Genomic DNA, 22093 nt, shown 5'->3' with positions numbered 1-22093 from the left:
AAAACATAAATAAGAGGAATACATGATTATAATCACACCCAGACACAGTATGTGTGCTGATTCTTTCTTTCGTTCTTTTTTTTTTTTTTTTTTACAAAATTGGTTACTGGTTTTATATCGTATGGATGTTCCACATAACATTACAACATTTTCTGCCGTCATCATTTATAGAATAAGGGAAGAAAAAACAACATGATGCAATATCTTCTACGTAAAGACATTCAGTAGTATTGCCCTCCACCTTCCCTCCCTTCCTGTCTCCGTCTGTCACGTCCTCTCTCTGGTCATTCTTCCCGGTAACCCGTGGGCTGCACGTACCCCATCGTATTCCTGTCAATAGCACCATCTTTCCAAACTAGTCTCCATTAGACTCGTGCCTCTCCACTCATGACAACGTTTAATGCAAGCTTGATCACTGAAAAAGCCTGTTGTATTGGCTCGGAAAAGGTGTGGTGTAATTGAAAAGCAGTCACAGGGGAAACGGACTGGAAATAGATCTACACAACTTCATCATTTTTCAAAGGAAATGAAGTGGCCGGTTTATTTTTTTCTGATATTAACAGTCTAAATGTAGCGGTACTAAGGCAAACAAGATAAAAACCTATTAAGATAAAGCACTATTGCTGCTCTACAGGAAAGTACTTTAAACACAACTAGCACAAAAACATGTAATGAATTGAAACAGCCTAGACAAATGCAATATTTACACTAAACAAAAGGATTATGTCCCACTCTAAAACAGTGGTTCCCAACCTTTTTTGGCTCGTGACCCCATTTTAACATCACAAATTTCTGGCGACCCCAGACATTCAAAACGGAGACTTTTTTTTGCTAAAATTAATTTGTTTTTGATCATGTAATAGTTTGCTGTACTATGTTGCAAATAAACGTTTATTTTAGAGGACATTTAATCTATATAATGTATATTATTATGGACGGAGGCAGTAAAGCCAGGTGTAGATTACTGCACAAAGTGAGAATTTTATTCTCCTTGGTCAGGATATGTACAGTCAGTCCAGCTTGGATTTACAAGGCTGACAATTAATACTGAACAAACAATAACTAAAACTATAAATTATGAAAGAGCTGCAGCATCTGAAACCGACCACAATGAACATTTGAAAGATAAACAGTACCACAGTGCTTCAGTTTCAGACTCACAGTTTGTCATGCCTTTTATGTATTGGGATTGTCTCTCTTAACTCACCATATGTTTTTATTAACATGTTATTTTTTTTTTTTTTTTTTTTTTATCAATTGTTAGAAATTTCAGGCAACCCCACATGGGATCCTGACCCCAAGGTTGAAAAACACTGCTGTAAAACCTCCATAATTTGAACAAAATGATGATCAATGCAGTAGTTATTAGTTTTCTACATAATAATCCTGTTAGGATGTACAGAATATTTGTATACTGCATTCATTGCCTCTTTATTCTATGTGGATTATATTGAAGTACAGGCCTCATTTGCCTTGAACCAAAAATTAATCACTACAAGAGAACTGTATAAAAAAATGAGTAAACAATAAAACTTGCTCTATCCTGTGGTCTTAATATACATTACAGCTGTAGTCACTGCTCTTTGGACATGTAACTTAACCACCTACAGCAAAAAATAATTAAAGCTTTTTAGTGTTCTGTCAAATCATCCACCATACTGCATACATAACTACGTTGCAATATTGTGAATTTAATGAAGAACATTATGTCTCACTTCTACAGGCCAGTAGAATCAAACTTAGTCATGGAATAAATAACTATGACCACAGAAAAGTTCAATACTGTGCTGAAACATGACTGTTTAGTTATGCCACAAACAGTAAGTGTTTTCATATTAGTCAAAGTTGCTTCGGTTTGATTGTTTTTTCCTGTTTTTGCTGATCCATTGCACCTTTTTGCACTAAAATGATCCATTCAAATGCAAACATGCAAATGTAAAATAATGGGCTTTGTATATGTACAGACCAAAGGACGCTTAAATGTGGAATTTTAAGTGCAGATATATTAATGATAGCTTGGTGCAGGCAAAAGCTGAAATCATTATCAAAGACAAAAAAACCCATTTTGCTTATAGGAAATTAATGATTTCCCTTTAATTAAAAACTAGATAACTGTTGAACTGAACCTCCAAGTCCAAGTAACAGATCAATAACTGCAGAACGTCAGCTGACTGTAAAAAAAAATTAAATAAAAAATACATGGGAATACTTTTTCACCCTTTGAGTTAATACACTGCACATTACACAAGTTCTTTAACTGATGGAGTCGCTTCTTATTTCTTAAACAACCACTAGTTTGATTGATGCATAAAGATTGGACTGTGTTTCAAAAGAAAAAGGTCATGTGGTCTGATGAGTCCAGACTGACCCTGTTCCAGACTGATGAATGAATCAGGGTGAGAGGAGAGGTGGATGATTATCCATCATGCCTAGTGCCTACAGTACAGGCCTGTGGGGGCAGTGTTATGATCTGGGGTTGGTTCAGTTGAGCAAGTCTAGGTTCAGTAACGTTATGTGTCCATAAAATGAGGTCAGATGAACCTGAACATACTAGATTTCTTTCTTCTTGGATGACGTAGACTAATTCCGAAATGACAATATCAGGGTTCATCAGGCTCAAAATGTGAAAGAGTGGTCCAGGGAGCATCAGACATCACTTCTGTACACAGATTGGCCACCACAGAGTCCAGACCTGAACACATTGAGAATCCTTGGGATGTGATGAAGAAAACTTTACACAATGGTTCAACTCTCCCATTATCAATACAAGATCCTGGGGAAAAATAAATGCATATCTAGATGGAAATAAATGTTCTGACATTTACTGCAACATTGCAAGACCACTGCAAATGTGTCCTGTAATCATATTAAAAGCTGGTTCAGCAGCATATTCTGAATGTGGCTTTAATTTTTCTCCCTTTGGCCGAGCAACGTAGTTTTTCCTCACTATTTACAGTTTAGACTAATGTTGCCAACTGCTGAACTGAACATCTGCAGGTAAAAGTACAGGAGAAAAAAAAAAAAAGAAATAAATCAAAAAATAACTGCATCTGAGTCACTGAACATAAGTGTCACAGTAATAAATAAATAAATGTGGAACTAAACAACCAGATGATTGTAGGTGCATATTTTGTTAGATTTTATGGGCCCTAAAAGTTAAATTCCATTGAGAGGCTGTTATCAATGACAGCTCCTACTGATACCAACAGTTTGCAAAATATATGCTGAATAATGGGGGTCTGGTATCTGTATAACAGATAATACAGTACATACCAGTGCTGTCAGGACAGACAGAGACAGTCCAAGAAGCTCTCATCCCACATATGTTCCAGATTACTTTGGTCTTCAGTTTCCATAGTCAGTGTTTTCTACTATTTCAATATTTAACAACAGTCTAAACATGTACACCTCAATCAAGGAAGCTTAGAAAAACCCCCATTTTACTGCCAATTGGTATCAATTAAATCTTAACCCATAAAGACCCGGTGTTACTTTTGTGACAGTTCCCTCTATTTAACCTTTCCTAAGTGATTTATCACCATTTATAATATTACTATCCTCTGTATTTTGCATTTTTCCAGTGAAAATCAGGTGTTTTTCTATTTGATTTCCTATATTTGATTTAGATATTCATGAAAACACAGAGTTAATTCAAAAGTTAAAACAAAACAAAAAAAAATGAAGAAAAAGTGAGTTTTACAGATAATCTGTCATTACAAAGCTCCTCTAGGTATGGTACCATCTTAATTATCCTCTCTTCTCCAAAGCTCAACCAGTCAATATTCTTTACGGTCTTGTGACCTGTATTATTTGAATGTACCTCAAGTGACGACTGAATTGGGGAAGCGAGCTTTCAGCTTTGCTGCCCCCTACGCCTGGAGTACATTTCAAATGGAGCTAAAAATGCCACAACTCATGTCATTCCAAGCTTTTCGCTCTGTTTTATGGACAAGACAGCGAGAGTCAATCGGACAGTGCCTGTTTTTAAATTGCTGTGACCTCAATTAAATTTTTGCACCTTACCAACTGCACTTTAAAAAAACTGTTCAATTTTTCTGTTTAAACAATATTACTGTTTGCTTTAATTTATTGTTGCTACCCATCTCTAAAACCTGTTTTCTTTCATGGCATGTGCTGCTGACCTCTTGGCCAGGTCACCCTTGTAAAAGAGATCTTGATCTCAATGGGATTCTATCTGTTTAAATAAAGATCTAATAAAAATTTTAAAAAATATATATATAAATAACTGAACAAAACTCAAGTGTCTCCAACCACTGTTATTTGTCAGACGCCATGGGTTTTACTGGTGAATCAATGTTGTAGAAGATGACGGTGTTTCCATAGTAACTACAGAGCCTCTGAATGTCCAAATGGGTCATACCTGATGACCATGAAAAAATGACAAACTGTATTTTACACCAGCTATTTACATGTATTGATAGGATTAGTGGATCAATAGTTACTGAACATTTTAGATCAGTAGATGCTTTTGGTCGATGGTGGATGTTTGGGTCTTTATAGGTTAATGATAGAGGGCTGTAAAAGTGCCAGAGTGATGAGTTAAATTTCAGGATTTATTTCCTCATTGAAAGGGGCAAAGCCTTCCTATCTGCCTAAAATAAACCTGTTAGACTGGCAGAGAGCTTTCTACAGAGCCTGCACTGTTGGACTGACGCTGTTAAGGCGAGGGTTAGCATGACTGACCAGTTCAAAACAGTAAGAGGTTCAAAGCAGTCTGAGGTGGGGAGCTGCCCTGGTGGCCAATTAGCCTCGGTCTGGATGCCATTTAGCCTAGATTTGCATTTGCCAAGTGAACTATTGCGCCCTAGCAACAATGCAACACTGAACCTCAGTAAATTTGTAGCAGAGTTTTCTCCATGCAACTGTTGTGCTATTTAAAAAAAAAAGGGTTTATTTGTGGAGCTCGTGGCCTGTCATCATTTAGCTGGAGTATTTACGGACCTTTCATGTATTGTGGGGAAAATGTTGAAAGGACTTTAATAACTGAGGTTTGGGGATTTCGTCATTATTGATGCTTTGCTATTTCATGTCTGTGTCAGTAGAGCTTGCAAAGTATGGGCGCTGAACCGTAATGCGTTGTGTATTTTTCAGTCTGTATTTTTTTTTTTTTGTTTGAAACAGTGATAAGTTTCATGGATAACAAACCTGCTCGAGTTCTGACAACAGGGAAAAACACAAGGCTCAACAGAGGAGCTAATGATAGCCTTGGCCGGCTGTAAACAAGAGCAATGTGTTGCTGAGACATCAAGAATTCAACCAGGCACTGACAGAGGACCTAAAATTAACCCTAATGTTTACCCCACTTGGTCAGCAAAGGCCAGAAACACTGCTTGTGAGGGGCAAACGTGGACTTTGATCTTTTAGTAGAAATGTATTTACTAGTAGAGCAAAAGGAAAGGGTTACTGTAATTCTTACTGTAATGCCTACATTTCATCAAATATGGAAAATATTCCTAAGAAAGTCCTTCAAGAGAAAAGTTTTAAGAGGATTCCTTCTAAATTTGCAGTTCCGGTGCTGATGGTAAAAAGAATTCCCTGGGTACACGGGTGGAAATTTCAGGAATTGCTGGGAATTCTGAGTTTATACGAGGGGATGTACTTACTGAAAATGTACAGGAAAGAGGAGTGAGTAGGAGAGAAAGATCTCAGGCAGAGTCACAGACGAAGGAGGATTATGAAAGCACGAACAGAGAAACACAGCAAGGATATAAGCGAGAAAATAAACAAGCGACGGGCTGCCAAGCACTGGCTCAGCAGAGGTACTTCCCCTTATGTGCACAGCTGGATTTCTGAGACGGTGAGCAATACTCCCCTCTCCTCTCCCAGACTCTGACACAAGCAGGGGAATTTAGCTTCTCCGTGCTAGGCTGCTTCAAAAATAGCCGTGGATAACTGCAAGGTTGTAACAACAACAACAAGAACTCAATAGAGTGTAGCTCTCCACCAACGCCTGATAATCTCCACAGTCAACCCCACACTGAGTCAAAGACAGCCAAAACACTGGCATTTTACACTTAACATAACTGGAGAATTTGTGTCTTTGTAACTAAGCTGGTTGTTCTGGTAGAAAACGAAAGGTCAGAAGGGTCAGCTCTCACCTCCTGATGAAAGGTTTGCACCAGATTTAATTTCTTTTAATGAGACACACTGGTTAAAAATGTCAAGCACATAGAGACAAAAAGACATCGCTCCGTGGCACCGTCACAAAAACATGGTGTCTCATTCTTTTAAGCCTTTAAAAACCCATACAACAGTAACATTTCATCGGCTGCAGCTGCTTCGATGTGTGAAACCGCTAACACTTTATGTCGGTACATTTATGCAACATAAATGCTTTAAAATGGAGCGTTGATTCTTGAGTGGAGCCCGGGTGACTGACTAGGAAGGGCATGAAAAAAATATGCAAAACGTTTCATGCCAAGACAAATGTTTTCTGTCACTTTACAGAAAATGTTCCTTCCTCATGTGTTCAAGGAGCTTTCGAGCCTTAAAAAGTGTTTTACACAGTCCAAGTCTGATGCTGAAAATAGAGAACTTTGGATTGTGCCGCAGAGAAACACACATTCTTACAATTTCCTGACAATATTTCCTGACTATTACCTTGTAATTGATAGTAACATCCCGTAGTGGACTATTAAAATAATGAAAGACAGAAAACTAAATGTGGCAGAGACATCCACACTAATAAAATATTTATGGACATGTTTAACTACGTGTTGTCCTACTGCTTAAGTCAACATTAAAGCTCCCTGCTTGAAATGGCAGATGCTATCAGTCTCTGAAAACCAGTTCCCATGCCACACACCAAATACTTCACAAATTCCTGCTATTTTTATCTTAGTGTTTTCTGCTTAACTTTGCATCATTGACAGAGTTCTTGGGAGACAAGTTTTGACAAAAATTATAATTACGGAAACCAACATCAAACAGACCATTGGTGCCCCAGGTGACTTTCCTGAATGAAGCTCATAATCTGTTCAATCAAGTGTTCTTACCGTCAGCGCTGGGTAGTCTATACTGTCTTTATTTAGCAGGTTAGCATACTGTGCATACACAAACTGAAACAACCCTTTTTCTTGTTTAGGCTAGGCTACTGCTGAATCACGAAATATATAGAACGGGTGAGATTTGCAGATAAGACACAAGTCAAAACAGAGTTAAGAATGAAATGCAACTGTTGATTATTGCAACATCTCCAGGTATCTACCACTGCGACAGCCGCAGTAGCTGCACACTTTCCAAAAGCTGAATGTGACACTTCTTCAACTACCTCGGACTACTGGGATCAGTGAACTTGTGAACAGTGATTTGAAGCATTGCACTGACATTTAGACCCCACACTGAACTGTGCAGGAGAAACACGAGTGTCGCTACTCACTGGTAGTTCTGAGGGCTCAGGGAGAAACTCTGCATCTTCCCCGAAGATAAAATCTGGAGGCAGTTCTGGATATCGTGCATTAAATATGATATCCCCTGGGAGAAAAGAGAAAAATGATTAGGACTGACTGAAGATGTGCACTTACTGCATATCACTGTGTATCATATTACTACATTCTGTGAAAAGAAATAACCCACAATCACTACAGTTTGGTCATGTTGAAGCAGTAGAGACAACTTCAGTGAGAAAATCTATCCTCACATATTGTAAGCTCATTTCAATAAACCTGCACATCACACTGCACAGTTATTAATACTCCAACATTTTTTTCATAAGTTAAAGAAAACCTGAGGGCTGTGTTAATTTTGGTTTCATTCTTTCTGAAACACAGAAAATAGTAGTGGGAACCATTTGAAACTTTGCATACCCATAATTCTTTGGAATGATCTGACATGAAATGACTTGTTGAGGTTATTTTTCTTCTTTTTTTGCAGTGGCTGCATTACCAACTGGATATTGCATTTGAGCTCAGGGGTCTTTTAATTCAAGCGACTCATGTAATAAACAAACTTGACATTTACTGCAGTTGTGACACTACCTAAATCCTACCAGACAGGTCTGTCTTGTGAACATAATTGCATTTTTTCCTCATTTAAAGCATGTAAAAAGAATAATCAAAGTGGTTTTACTCTTTTATAACATTGACAAACGTTAGACAAGTGCGAAATGCTAAAATAGTACAAAATATTCGACTGTATTCACATATGAAATAAAGCTGTAAGGAGAATAAGACATTAAAACTCCCATCATGTTACACATTGCTTTGCCTGGTTCAAAACATTCAACTCTTTTGTTCTGTTCTGCTTTTTCGATGTTCCAGTGGCAACAAAAGAGGCAAGTAAGCACATATGAAAGTATTTTTTTCTGGAGAAGAGTCAAATGAGGAGACGACCGTACGTGCTGCTCAAGTGGAAGTCAGAGATGTGCTGGCACACATCCAGACGAAAATGGAGGTCTTGGAACGGCAACATATACAGGCTTTTCTATATCCTACAGACAGCAGCAGAGAAGCACAGCCTACTCATACACACATAGGTCTTTATGAAACTGCATGTCTTCTCAAAGTTTGAATCAAAGAATAGCTTTAAGGCTTTGTAAAGTGGCCTCTCAAACTCCAACTTCTATTATGGGTAGACGTTTTATTCAGGTCTTAAGGGTGTAAAACGTACAACAACAAAGGCCACAAATTGCTGTTCAGCAGAACAAGGCACTGAGGTGAAGGCCAAGGAGGCAGGGCTTGTATAATGGTGCAGAGCTGGGTGCACAGTGTGCCATGTTTTTGCACGCGATCAGTAGGCAGGTCCACGGACTGGCACCAACCTGCAGCCTGCATCCTTGATTAAACAAACCTTCTTCCTGAGGCCAAAGCACAGGCAACTACAACAACTAGTACAACAGCTGCAGAGAAGTCTCGTGCCATGCAAGAATGCCAGAGGTCTGTTTCTTTCTTTTTTTTCTCCTTCCAGACTGTAGCCCTGATGTCTCCATAAATTAAAGACTAGAGCACATATACAGTAGATTTAACACCTTAAGGCTTTAAAGAGGTCACACTAAATGGCTGTCACATGATAAAACTCCAAATCTGGATTCACAAATTATTGAAGTGATGTTCTGCACAAATAAATTATCCCATCAATTTCAAAGTTATGCAACAGACATAAATCAGCTTTAGTTTAAAGGGGTCATATTTTGCTAAACCCACTTTTATTAGTCTTTGGTCCATTTATTTTTGTATTTGTGGACCCTAATAGTTCAAAAAGTTTGAATTTGAACCCTCCAGGTGCTGCAAAGCTATCTTTATATTCATTTTGGCAAAAGTCAAGCCGATCTCTACAACCTGTTTTAATTCCTGCTTAATTTGTTACATCTATAACTAGTTACATCACGACATTTGCACATATAAGGTCAACACTTCCGACAAACATTTCTCCGACTACGACATAATTGTTTGTCAGCAGCAGCAGTTGTAGCCCATACTAAAAATATGTCCAAACTTCAATCAGATTACCTAAAATGTTCAGTTGTTGGTTGAATGGGACAGAGCAGCACAGCCAACAACCTGGAGGGGGTGGGGCGTGAAGAGGTCATTTGCATTTAAAGGGCCAGTGCTCAAAACCACCTTTCTGGGGTCATAACTCAGAAATAGGGTTGAAGATGGACCTGTGGAGTTTAATTAATGAAGTATTCAGACCCAAGCAGAGCATTTACAGTTTATGTAGACCACAGGGAATTGTTTTAAAATAATTTCATTAAAAAAAGCTAAATATCATTCCTTTAACACAAACAAAGCTCAAATACAAATGTTGGAAATAACAGTAAAACTTTTCAAAGTCTTAACCCTTTATAGGGCACTCATAGAAATACTCTGAAATTCAGAATTTCACCTCAGTGTGTTACTGCTGGACACAAGCTTTTAATACTTTTAGGAAATTTTTCACAATTGTTTATTGTCATAAAAAAATCTAAGTAAGTGAAGTTACCATATTTGGTCCCTCGCCCATAAGTAGCAAAAACAACAAAAAAAAAAAAAAAAAAAAAAAATCAGAGAATTATGTATAAAAAATACAAGACAAACACATGTAAGGTGAAAGGAACATGTATTTTAGAACATTAGACCAACATAAGTGCTGATCCAGACACCTGTCAACATCCACATTATCCCTTTGAACATCATTCCTTACATTAGTACCATTACTTCATGGTACCTAACAAAGCAGGTACAGTCACTGTTCATGCAGAGGTGGACCTTACAGACCCTGTAGACCACATTGGACCTGAGATTGTTGACTCACTGTCCTCACTCTAACTGTTGCTGTCACTGTCTTGTAATGTGTGCAGAAATTACCAAAAACAGTCACTTGCGCGATAAAGGGTTAACTGCACATTGCATATTCTCAAACCTTTCATGCTCCAATTACTTGAGTCCAGCCTCAACATCCTCAAACAGGTTGCCTGGACAGACTTACAGAAAAAAAAAATTGCAAAATAAGCAAAGTCTACTTCCCCCTGCTAGACAGAGTACACGTTTCAAAAACATCATGATTTACTCAATGGGACTTTTTTATTTTACACATCAACTGGCATTTGTGTAAATATAGCATAATGTTGCCAAACTGTCTGAACCTAAAACCATAAGCAAGTTCAACGCACATAGCTTCTGTTCATGAGCCTTTTTCTTTTTAAATGCATGTACCAGATGAATTGCACGATAGACTTAATTGTGACGCACTGAGCTTGGTGACAAACCAGGATACATGCATGATGGAGACACGATCTGATAAGCGATGAGGTGTTTTAAGACATGTTTGTACTCACACATCCCATGACTCACTTAATTTCCAGTAACACCAAGTTAAACCTATAGTATTCAACATCATGATACCAATACACTTGACAACGTTTAGACATTCAGTGTTGCCCATCAGGCACTCAAGGGCATGCTCATAAATTAAAGTCTCTGTTGTGGGATTCTACTCAGATGTTTGAGACCATTCCAGTAAATTTCAGTGACATAGGTTGTTTACTGGGATCATTTCAGTAATTAAGTAGCACCATCACCAGAAAAAGATTCATCTTGTTTTTGTTGTTAAAGAATTCCTGTGGGCTCTTTGGGTCTGGCAGTAGTTAAAAAACATTCCTGAACTGCAGTTTGGTTATCTAGTCACGGTGTTTAAGTTCTGCACAAGGGTTCGGAGTTGACTCCTCTCTTCTAACCAGATAGAGGTTTTTTCCCCATTTATTTAAAGAACACATATGGAAAAGAACAATTCCCAGAAAGAGACATGTTTTAGGGAAAACAACAGTATTAGCATACAGGTTTGTTTTAAATATATGAATCTTCACTATCTCCATAACATAGATGAAGACATCACCATAAACAACAGTTATAATTGTGATGTTTATGGAAATATTAATTTACTGTGAACATGCACTTTTGAAAGTTTAGTCCAGGTTTTCTGGAAAATCAGCCAATTAAACTAAGCACAGGCTGCAAACTGATAGGCCATAGGCTTCTACCTTAGACAACTACATGCATAAAAAGATGTGATTAAAACAGACTTAATCTTGCACAGCCTATGAGCAACGTCTTACAATAATTTGTGCTTGTTAACAAACACAATGTGCTATACTGGTGAAAAGGGAGTAAAACCTGACAGACAGGCCTGATCAGTAAAGTAAAGAGCCTCAGGTGGTTGATTATTTCCAGATAAACAGTATCCATTACTAATTATTTGTGACTTTATAAGTACAAGCACTGTTTCTAAAAAGAACTAACTGAGTCAAGTCATGGGAAATATTAGTGGAGCAAACGTCAAAGGCTAAACTGAGCTGTGGATTTCAGGGCATTGATTCAGAAATTCTTACATATCATATACTCACATTTCAGGGTTTCTCCAGCGTAGGGGATGTGAAGTTTGAAGCGATCACAGCAGGGACCGGGGGTCAGAGATGTACATCTAAAGACACAGGTGAACCAAACCAACAGAGAAGTCAGTATCTAAAAGTGGCAGTACACATCAGCAAGTGCTACTATCAATTTAACTATGGTGTGAATGTAACTCAGTAAAACTTTTCAATCATTTATTGGGCTTTAAAACATTGCTGAAGTGTGAGGTGGTGTGCAATGGCCACAAGAAAGACTTAAGTTAAAATGGACAAGTTCACATAAATAAAAAGACCTAAATTTACTTTAGCACTTGGTTATGACAGGATTACGTCAATCAATAAAATACAGGTTCCATATTCTGTGTAAAATGTATGCATGAGTAATAAGTTTGGTGCTGTATTATGACTACATTTGTTATTCTTACCATTAAATAGTTTGGACTGCCAGGAAATGCATATTGATTTAACAGTAACAATTGGAGATGTTGTTGAGATAACTTGTTGTTAGTATGCTCATTACAAAACCATCCAGACTGTTTTGTTTGCATAGCAACAAAACCAACAATTCCCCACCTCAGAAAAAATTCAATGAGCACTCAAATTCATGACATTTTGTTGCTACCATTTGTTTTGTTGCAGATTTGATCCTTCTCTTTCTTCAGACACAAATTTCTATTAAAAAGCCTGATGTCCATCATACCATCCACAAGAGCGTATGTGGACTAGAGGTCCAACATGCATGGATTTTTTTTTTCCAAAGGCTGATATAATAATACCTTGGGGCTGATATCATCCCTGCCTCCCCTCCCAAAAATTTCCAAGGAAATTGCATTATGCATGTCAGCTATTAACTGCCTTTCACATTATTAAATCAGGTAACTCTTGAATTTACCATCAAATAATACAAATAATTAATAAAAAAGTTTAAATTGAACATCAATGTATGTGTGTGTGAGTGTGTGTGTGTGTGTGTGTATACACATATATGTATATATATATATATATATATATATGTGTAGATACATATATATATATATACACACACATACATATATATATATATATACACACACACACACACACATACATATATATACACATACATACATACATATACACATACATATACACACACACACATATATATATATATATATATATATATATATATATATATATACACACACATATATACACATATATACACACACACACACACACACACACACACATATATATATATATATATATATATATATATATATATATATATATATATATATATATCAGTATTATTATTTTTGACCCCTAATATTAACTATTAGCCACTACTGGCACTCTGCTAATACAGTTAATTTGCAAAGTATCTAATTGCAGAGCAAATTAAATGGCGCATCTCTTGAATAAGATGACACTGCACATCTGCAACCAGCATCCTAACTGTGCAATGTAGGCGGCAGAGCTATTTTTACATGTCAAATATAGATTTCTTAAAAAGAGTTGCAGAGTGAGAGGTCATTTCTAATATCATACCCTTATGTTTGGTGCATCACTGTGGTAAGATAAAGACAAATATGTGGATGCAGAAACTTGATAAAGATTCAGCAGCTTAGCTTGAATGATTGAGTATTTTAACAGATTTTTTGCCCCATCTGCATGAACTCAAGAAAAAATATGACTCAAAATAGTTTTCTTCAATAAAATTTTGTGTCATATTAGACTGGAGACACATATTTACATTTAATGTATTAAATAATCTTAAATGATTGAATTTGGAATTTTTGTTGAACAACAAAGGCCTCCAGAGGAATAATCCTGATATTATGATTTGAACATTTCTAATGATTTTCAGAAAGCAAATACCTGACTGATTAAATAAATTCAATATACTACCCAGCCCTGGTTACTGTGCAGAAAAGCGACCTGTGTCAGTATTTTACAGTTACAAATGATGATTTTGGTTTCATATTACTGTTGCACATGTGCATGTTGCATTTTACTACTGTGCATGTTTAAACTTAAGAAAATTGTAAGTAATATATGCATTGCATTGAATCGTCACATGTTAGAGCCAATCTCCTGTGTGAACCACATTCTTAAACCAGTCAAGTTTGGAAAAAAAAAACAGCCCTGTCTTCAGTTTTACACATTTTTTAGTTATTGAAGCTTCTTAAAGAGTTTGCTTTGCATAAAGATATACTTAATCCTTCAGTTTATCACAAACATTCATAACTCAGTAACTCAACACATCTGGAGATAAGAGATCTTCAGTGGTCAGAAAAGAGTATGAAAGCTGTCATCTGAATAGTAACTTAAGTTGTCAGGCAAATGCAGTAGAGTATAAAGTACAATTTCATGCCTCTGAAATGCAGGGAAGTAGGAATAGTATAGAATGGACATGCTCAAGTAGACTTAAATCTGCGCAACTGTGAACTTGAATAGAGCAGTTGAGTAAAGGTATTTGCTATATTCTACATCTGAAGGGGGCGTATGGTTCAAAAGTGCACTTCACCCCGTTTTGAGGTCTGTGACACGGAGACAGTTCGTGGAATCCAGTCCAACGCGGCCGTTTCGGACAACACTGCACAGCAACGGCCGCAACTCAGGAGAGATCCGGTGCAGTGCAACTTCAGGGGACATGTTGTTCATTTTACCCACACCCTGGAGTCTGTGGACAAACAACGTCAAACAGGACAGGAATGTTAAGACGTCAATGTGTAGTTATGAAACCAGCCCGTATATGGGAAATGTCTGATGTGACGAACGTCTGCTCAGTGAAAGCTCAGTTTAACTACTCTGTCCTACTAAGCATTAATGCGTCCCTATAACTATTAGTTGGCTAGTGTCTCTTACTTTCTATTGTGAATAATATGTTTTGGTATGAGAGAAGTCTACATGCTATCAATAAACATATAATTACCCCAGTTTCACTATTTTCGGTGCTCATGAATATATAAAAACAACATCGGTACAACTTCTGATATTAAAGTAGTTTCTCCCTTATTTTTACACTGTCATGTAGAGTGCATATACGAGAAAAACAAAGAGAATGTAAGTATCAATTATTTTTGGCATGACAAAAGTGACCCAAACGTTTTCGTATGGATATCAACACTCGGAAGCTTGGTATCGTTAGCCACTTTTAGCATATCGCAGAATTCTACGTCAAATTGCAACAATTTAAACGTTTAGTTCTGTCAAAAACACACGTCGCTCCTTACTGAAAATATAAATATAGCAGATAATGTGCATTTGAGTACCTGAAAAAGCTGGAAGTGGAATATTTTAAGTCTGAACGCCAATGTTTACTTCATGCTCTCAACATTTCCGCTACATTTTATTGGGTCCTTTGAAGGTCCCTGACTTGGCTGCCCACAGTGATGCCTGTTAGAATAATCACACTTCTTACGTCCTGAGCTACATTTATTGATATTATATTACCCATAAGACACGTTTACTTTGTCTGTTAAAATAACCTTGAATTTTTAAGCACGTTAAATGTACTTACAGTAATTTAATTTCAAAATATTGATCCGGCAGTAGCGTTGACACAACGCAGCTGTTTGCACTTTGACCGTCGTTTGTAGTGTAGTACAATGTGTTTAGAGTTGTACACTCTGTAAGAATATCTTTGAATGCCAGGTAAATATTATGTTACATTAATCCATGACATTTTGTCTCGGAAAGGTTTATATGACTTAAGTGTTTAAATAAATCGAGCTGGTGCACACAATCTTCGAATAAAGTATTAATTTACGTAGTTGCTGCAACATTAGCTTAACTATATTATCATTTTGCAATTTGACAGCTTTAACTGGTTCGGACTATTTGTTGCTGACATTTCCCATTTCAGTAGAAAATGAAGAAACTAATGTCTTACAGAAGAAGTTAAATTAAAACGGCTGCCTGCGTAACTACTCTTTTATACACTAATGTAAAAATATACCCAGTAAGATTTTTTTTTTTTTAACTTTTATTTCGTAATATGCTACGAATATATATATTTTTTTAATTTTATTTGTGTTATGTAGCCAAGCATATGTTAGCTTTCTTACTTTTAAACTTGTAACTTTGTGACAGCTACATGAGGCTTTCACTTCCTTTCACACAGTAGACAGAATGAGATTTGTGGAGTCCCATAACTTGTAAAATGACTTTTAGGTAAAAATATAACAAATATAACATCTAAATGAAACCTAAATGCGCTTTTTTTGTTTTTCCTTTGTTTTTTTTGTCAACTATCAGACACATAACAAATAAATATGTAGGAAATTACATGTATCAACAGTGTTTTTCCATTATGGTGGCTCTCCTGACTTCACAGCTGGAATATCCCACCTTCATAGATGTTATTCAGAATTAGTCTTAAAATATCCAGTAGAAACTCAAGGTAAAATGCATTATTTAGCTGGTCAATATGTACTTAATGTATTGATTCATGGCTCGTTCTGGTGCATACAGTGCTTTTTGAACATTCTTACAAAACATTGCGCTGGATAAAAAAAAAAAGGAGCCTTTCACATGTGTGTGAGTGTGTTTGGAGGAGGTGGAGTAAGACTAGAAGAAGTATTTTTCTGATTATAGTCATTATCTAAACTTCTGAAAAGCTGTTTTATACATAAATGGTCATATCATTGTAATAACAATCATTATCCAGCTAAGTCTTGACTCCTTTAACCAGACATAGGCAAAATATGCAGTCCAGCAACATTTTCAGTTGGCTTTTTCTTTAAGCTTGGTCTCAGTTGTGTCACAAACTGTATTTAAACCTTGATTTGCATTTAGGCTGAAGTGTTTGACTGCAGTCATTTTAGAATAAGGCTAAGTGGAGCGCTTTGTTAAGCTGTAGTTTATAATCAGTGGTTATCACATATATGCATATTGAGCCGTATCTATGTACACCTCTTCTGGTTGGTCAGCTCTAATAATGCAGCCTTAAACTCATCAAAAAACAGGGTCTTAAAAAGGCTTCCTGCTGTTTCCAGTCGTCTGACAATGCAGTTCTCATTATATTCTCCTACAGTGGGTACGTGGAAGGTTCTAGGCTTTTCATGCCTGCAGAGGGAAGACAATATGCTGCGAGTTGTGGGAGAGAGAATTGAGCCATCCTACAGCCAGCGGCCAGGCTTTCCAAGTCTTCCACTGCCTAGGAAGAGATTTGAAGAGATTAACACACTAGCATTAGCTCTGATACAAGCTGAGGATTGAATTAATTACAGACTCAGTTGGGCTGCGGCACGCTCACGTGGTGTAGCATTGAAATACCCCCACCACTACCACCACCCCCAATCTCAACCCCCAATAAGACTGGAACTTGTCCAACTCAGCCAGCGATGAATGCTCTGTTTTTACCTTCTTCCTTGTTTGAGTCAAGCTCATGCTAATGTGGGAGATAAATAATATCAAGTGATTTTTGTTTGGAGGCTGTTTACATAAACTGTTTTACATATTTTGCCTGAAATGCCCCTCAGGAGTCGGCTTTGCTGTAGATTTTGTCCTCGTTTGTGAATAGGCTTTTTCTGGAAAGGCCTGAACGGATGCTGGAGAAATTAGAAAAATCTTCTAAATCATTTATTGTTTGAAATGAAGACTTGTCAAGCTTGTGTCCAGAAATGAGTCCAAATAACCCAAATGTGTGTCTTAATCAGATCATGACTGAGGAGGCTTTTGATGTATTGGTGGTTGGCTCCTGTATGACTGACTTGGTGAGGTGAGTAAACGCCGAGAAGATCATTTTGTGTAGTTTCTGATACTTTGCTGTTACTCATTTCAGGAAAATTTGCAAAAATTAACCCCATATTTTATCTCAAAGCTTAGTAAACATATCTGTAGCTATATCAGGCTCCAGGAAACACCTCTGCTTCCTCAGGTGGGCCCAACAGGAAGCAGGCACATTTTACTAATTTTGTTTTCCTTTATGAGGAGATGGATTTCCAAAATGTAAAGTAGTGCTTACCAGTTAATTCCACTACTGCATGAAATGAAACTGAAAAAAAAAAAAAAAATCCATGTTGTTTACAATGAGAATATGTACATGCATTCATCCACAATAATCGTTTCCATCTACTTTTCATTACAATTGTGTCTTAGTTATATCTTATTTCCATTTGTTATCATTAATCACCACCACCACAACCAACATTTTCCTTCAGCAATCTTATTTTGATACACATACTTGTGGAAAATATGGCACAACGGCCAAAGGGTGTTTTCCATGGACAGTACAGTCCGGTCTACACATGAATAGAGGAAGTGATCTATACTTAGATGATACCACTGCCTTTTCAGTACTTTTCCTCAAAGTACAAAATGTTATAGAGAACATGTAGGATCAAGCAGGTTCCAGATAAATTAGATACACTTAGGTGGAAGAGGGAATCAATTTAACAGAAGTTGCTATAATACATTAAGAAGAAGAAAATGTTCATGAACTCTTTTTTTTTTATTTATCGTTGATAGCTGATGTAGTTGTGGTCATCTTCTGGTAAGCTCAACTCCAATTTTGAAGATTCAAAGTGTGCAGATGATCTGGTGTAATTACTGCTTACTAAAATGTCAGTGTTGCATCATCCTCATATGTGGCAAGATTTGTTGAGCCAAATAGGATCCTTTCCCACAATTCATTAGTCATCAACTCCAGCACAATGGGTTAGTTGAAAACAATTTGTCACTCTTATTTACCATAACCTTTGTGAGGCATGACACAATCTCACAGAGACGTAAAGTAAATATAATGTCAAGTCTTCCTGGGCTCGAGCCAATAAATGTCTACTGTTTGGGTTTGTTTTGTATTTTGAGGTGGAAAATAGCTGTCACCTGGTTACTGGCAAAGATAGATCTGAATCAACAACTGCAATCTGTAATCAAAGTTTTAGTTGAAGTCCGTCACATTGTAGTTGTCGCTCAGTCTGTTAGACAAGTCCACACTTATCAGAAACATGTGCCCTCTCCTTCTGTTTTTTGGCAAGTTATTTATGTTGTTGCTCATTAGAAATTCAACCAGTGACTTTTTGCTTTGAAGGGCAGGAGTTGTCTATTATGAGCCTAATAAGCTAACGGGAAATGGCCTGTTTTTGGGTATGGTGTGTATGTGGGTGTGGGGTTGGGGCTTTTTGGATGGAGGTCAGAACACGGATAGGGGAGGGTAGTTGGAGTACATTCACAGCCCTTCAAAGTGATATGCTTGGCTTTGAAGTTAGAAATCCAGTTGTCTTGAACAGCCAGTGTTTGGGTGGCAGTTCAGCTGACTGACAGCACAGGCGTACACACACTCACCGTCTCTTTCCGTGTCTGTCTTGCTTAACAACTGTAACATTAATTTGCTGGTACAAATGCCAGTTGGTCAGACTGTACAGCACACTGTGCTCCTTTTTATGGCACTGTGTTCAGTAGTAAAAGGTTATACTTAATCGTCTACTATCTGCTGTTCACAAAGAGGAACAGCAGAGTCTCTCTCTGCATTTTAACCCATTGTCAAAGCCATACAGTGCCCCCTACTGCCACAGCTGACTGTGTCGACATGTTCAACTGCCAAGACGAGGCAGAGTTTTACTGAGTTGGACTCAATATTCAAAACGTACAGAACCGAAACAGAGAGTTTTGCATTTATTAAAGTGGATCAGAGCTTTAAGTCTCTCCCATCATGTTTTTATGCTTCTGCTGTATCTAAACTTATATCTGATTTTTTTTTTTTTTTTTTTTTTTCACATTTGTTGGAGGACAGCGGAAAGTTCCTCTGTTCTCATGTAAAATCTCCAGTTTCAGAAGTTTTCACACTGCTAATGTTTTGGATCTAGTAAGAAGCATTTCCATGTGCCTTGTAGATCCTTGAATCTACTGCTGCTCATACTCTTAAAGTGGACTTTCAGGAGAGCTGGAAATATCCTGCGTCCAGCAATTGAATCTTGGCTGAGGAGAGGTAATTTTAATGAGGTCAATGCAATTATGTGCAATCAGACACAGATTATTAAGTGCATTTTTATTTTTTCTTATAACAAATCTGAAGGGGAACAATTTTTTTTTTTTTGAAGCTGTTCCTTTTTAAAACCACTGGAATCATAATTTATCCTGTTATTTGTGCTTATTTGGACATACCTGCAATTGGAGCAAATACAGGCTCTGTTTTAGTTTTGTATATTTCAACATTATTGTCCTATACCCCCTTCAGATGAAGGACTATAATTAATTCATTTTCTGCATTTTTTTTTTGTGATCTTCCCATCAAATGTTTCCCCTTGGATTAATTTTAGGGAACTACTGAGACAAAATACAAAAAAACAATAATGTATTTGAACAAAAAGAAAGACAGAAAAAATATGATATAATATTTTGCAGAGCAGATTTTTTTCTTAAATTTCTTTCCTGTTTATCATCTTACATCCACGCCAATATTTTTCTTGTCTGTTTTTGACTCCCCATAGGTCACATAGTGCATGGGTACCTCTAAACCCTCCCTGTCATGTGATATATATTAGGTCAATGCATGATTATAGTGTTTATAGTTTTTACAAATCCAGTGTAAATATCCCAACCCATTGTTGTCCTTGTTTCTAGTCGAATGTTTGTTTACATTAGGTCTATGTTTAAGTGTGTTTGGGTCTATGTTGTGTTTGGGTTCATGTTGAAATTGTACGTCATGAGCAAAAAAAAAAAAAAAAAAAAAAAAAAAAACGAAGCCAAATGCCTTGTATGTCTTCACATACTTGGCCAGTAAAGCTGATTCTGATTCTGATTCATAAGAAGAAAAAAAAAAGAACCTTCTAATGAACATAATGAAGTAGTAACACTTTATTATAATAAGAATCTAATGCACGTTTTTCATGCCGCAGTATTTCCGTAAGCACTAACCTGTTCAGAGACTGAATAGGCTGATAAGTGGTTTAAATCCCCAAATATAGGCTGTTTCTTTCTTTCTGAATAATAGCAACACATACATGGTTCCAGCAAATGGTCTGACCACACAAAAATAAACACCCACATCCTACTCAAACACTGCACTTTTGATAGCAAAGCACCTTGTCTATTTAAAGTATGCTTTCTTAGCTCAACATGTTCTGGAAGACCTTGTCCTGATTTAACCAAAAAGTGAATCTTTGTGGACAAGATCCTTTACATAAAATGAGGAAAATGCTTCTCTGGGGTTAATAGGTTTCATAAATTTTTCGCTGAATTACAACATGAGCAGAAGGTTAAACCAAATAGCGTCATTATATTATAAATTTTTCAATTAATCAGCCCAAACTGTGGAACGCACTGTACTGTGTCTGCAACTGGAAAGACCTGCTACACTTCAAACTATGGAAGCCACATTTCAGTTTGTTTTTGGCCCAGTCTACTTCCCCCTGTTGCTCACCAGCAGCTGAGGAATGACTTTAATAGAGACGGAGGAGAGGGAAATGAGAGCCAGCCTTAAAGCAAACACTTCACGTCACCGCACACCTGCTTTGGCCTTTTGGTTCCGTGGGAGAAAACGCACCAAGGTTGCACTTTAGCACATAACAGCCCTGTTTGTTTGGTGCACTCACCGCAGACAACAATTGCCAAGTGTCTCTCTGGGCATGAGGAGGCGTGGGTGGGTTTATTTAGGAATTTGGAAATCTGTTTATGTTACATGTCATTTGTCTTAGGCGGCAGTTGGCCAAATGTGGAGTCATTATGTTACACTTTGTATTTGAAATGCCGATTTGACCTACTGAAGTTCTACTTATAGGAAAGTACTGCAATTTTATGACCATCTAAATAACTGGTACGAGCTCTTAAATGTCAAGATCAACTGTGACTTGCAAAAAAAAAAAAAAAAAGCACCTCTTCTTCTGTGAAAAAAAATCTCAGTGTGCACTAAACAAGGTAACAAAACAGGAAAACTGGAGGAATAAACTGTGAATGTATCCTGATACCAGATAACAGAGTTAAGGGGGTCTCACAAAAATAATGAAACTTCCTCCGGAAAATTGTGCTCGGTGCTTTTTGAATATGGAATATAGGGAAAAGAGTTAAAACTTTCCTATCTTGAATAAACTTAGATGAGAGGATGGGTAAAACTCTTTTTTTCTGGAGGTGACTAGCTTAGTATCTTTGCACATTTAGCTATACAAAAACCATAGTTCTGTGTATATAGCTAATTAGTCTATGGGGTGTAATATTTTTCTTGTAGGATTTTACTAATACATATTTATTTCTTAGTCTCTCAGGAAATATATGCAAACAACACTAAAAAACAAATTGAGTAGTTGGAACAAGCAAAAGACG

The 22093-nt window shown here is 37.0% G+C and overlaps 2 protein-coding genes across 7 annotated transcripts in view; one reads left to right on the top strand and one right to left on the bottom strand.

Annotated features, from left to right (window-relative positions):
- The window catches only part of babam2 (BRISC and BRCA1 A complex member 2), a 92353-nt gene extending 77144 nt beyond the window's left edge, over positions 1-15209 (bottom strand). The window contains exons 1-4 of one of the 2 annotated variants that reach the window (XM_030126661.1): positions 15106-15209; positions 14358-14513; positions 11840-11916; positions 7400-7494 (exon numbers count right to left, since the gene is read on the bottom strand). In XM_030126661.1, the coding sequence (XP_029982521.1) occupies positions 7400-7494; positions 11840-11916; positions 14358-14494 (309 nt within the window). In that variant the 5' untranslated portion in view covers positions 14495-14513; positions 15106-15209. Of the gene's footprint in view, positions 1-7399; positions 7495-11839; positions 11917-14357; positions 14514-14938; positions 15019-15105 lie in introns of those variants that run through there. The other variant, XM_030126660.1, reaches the window with a different exon arrangement.
- rbks (ribokinase) overlaps positions 8844-22093 on the top strand; it is a 38238-nt gene continuing 24988 nt past the window's right edge. Inside the window, exons 1-2 of one of the 5 annotated variants that reach the window (XM_030126664.1) lie at positions 8844-8894; positions 17494-17555. In XM_030126664.1, the coding sequence (XP_029982524.1) occupies positions 8886-8894; positions 17494-17555 (71 nt within the window). In that variant the 5' untranslated portion in view covers positions 8844-8885. Of the gene's footprint in view, positions 8895-11904; positions 11929-14874; positions 14897-15409; positions 15488-17096; positions 17231-17493; positions 17556-22093 lie in introns of those variants that run through there. The other 4 variants (XM_030126666.1, XM_030126667.1, XM_030126665.1 and 1 more) reach the window with 4 other exon arrangements.

This window comes from Sphaeramia orbicularis, chromosome 22, assembly GCF_902148855.1.
Source record: "Sphaeramia orbicularis chromosome 22, fSphaOr1.1, whole genome shotgun sequence".
Taxonomy (NCBI): Eukaryota; Metazoa; Chordata; class Actinopteri; order Kurtiformes; family Apogonidae; genus Sphaeramia; species Sphaeramia orbicularis.
This window is presented reverse-complemented; position numbering and strand designations above follow the sequence as displayed.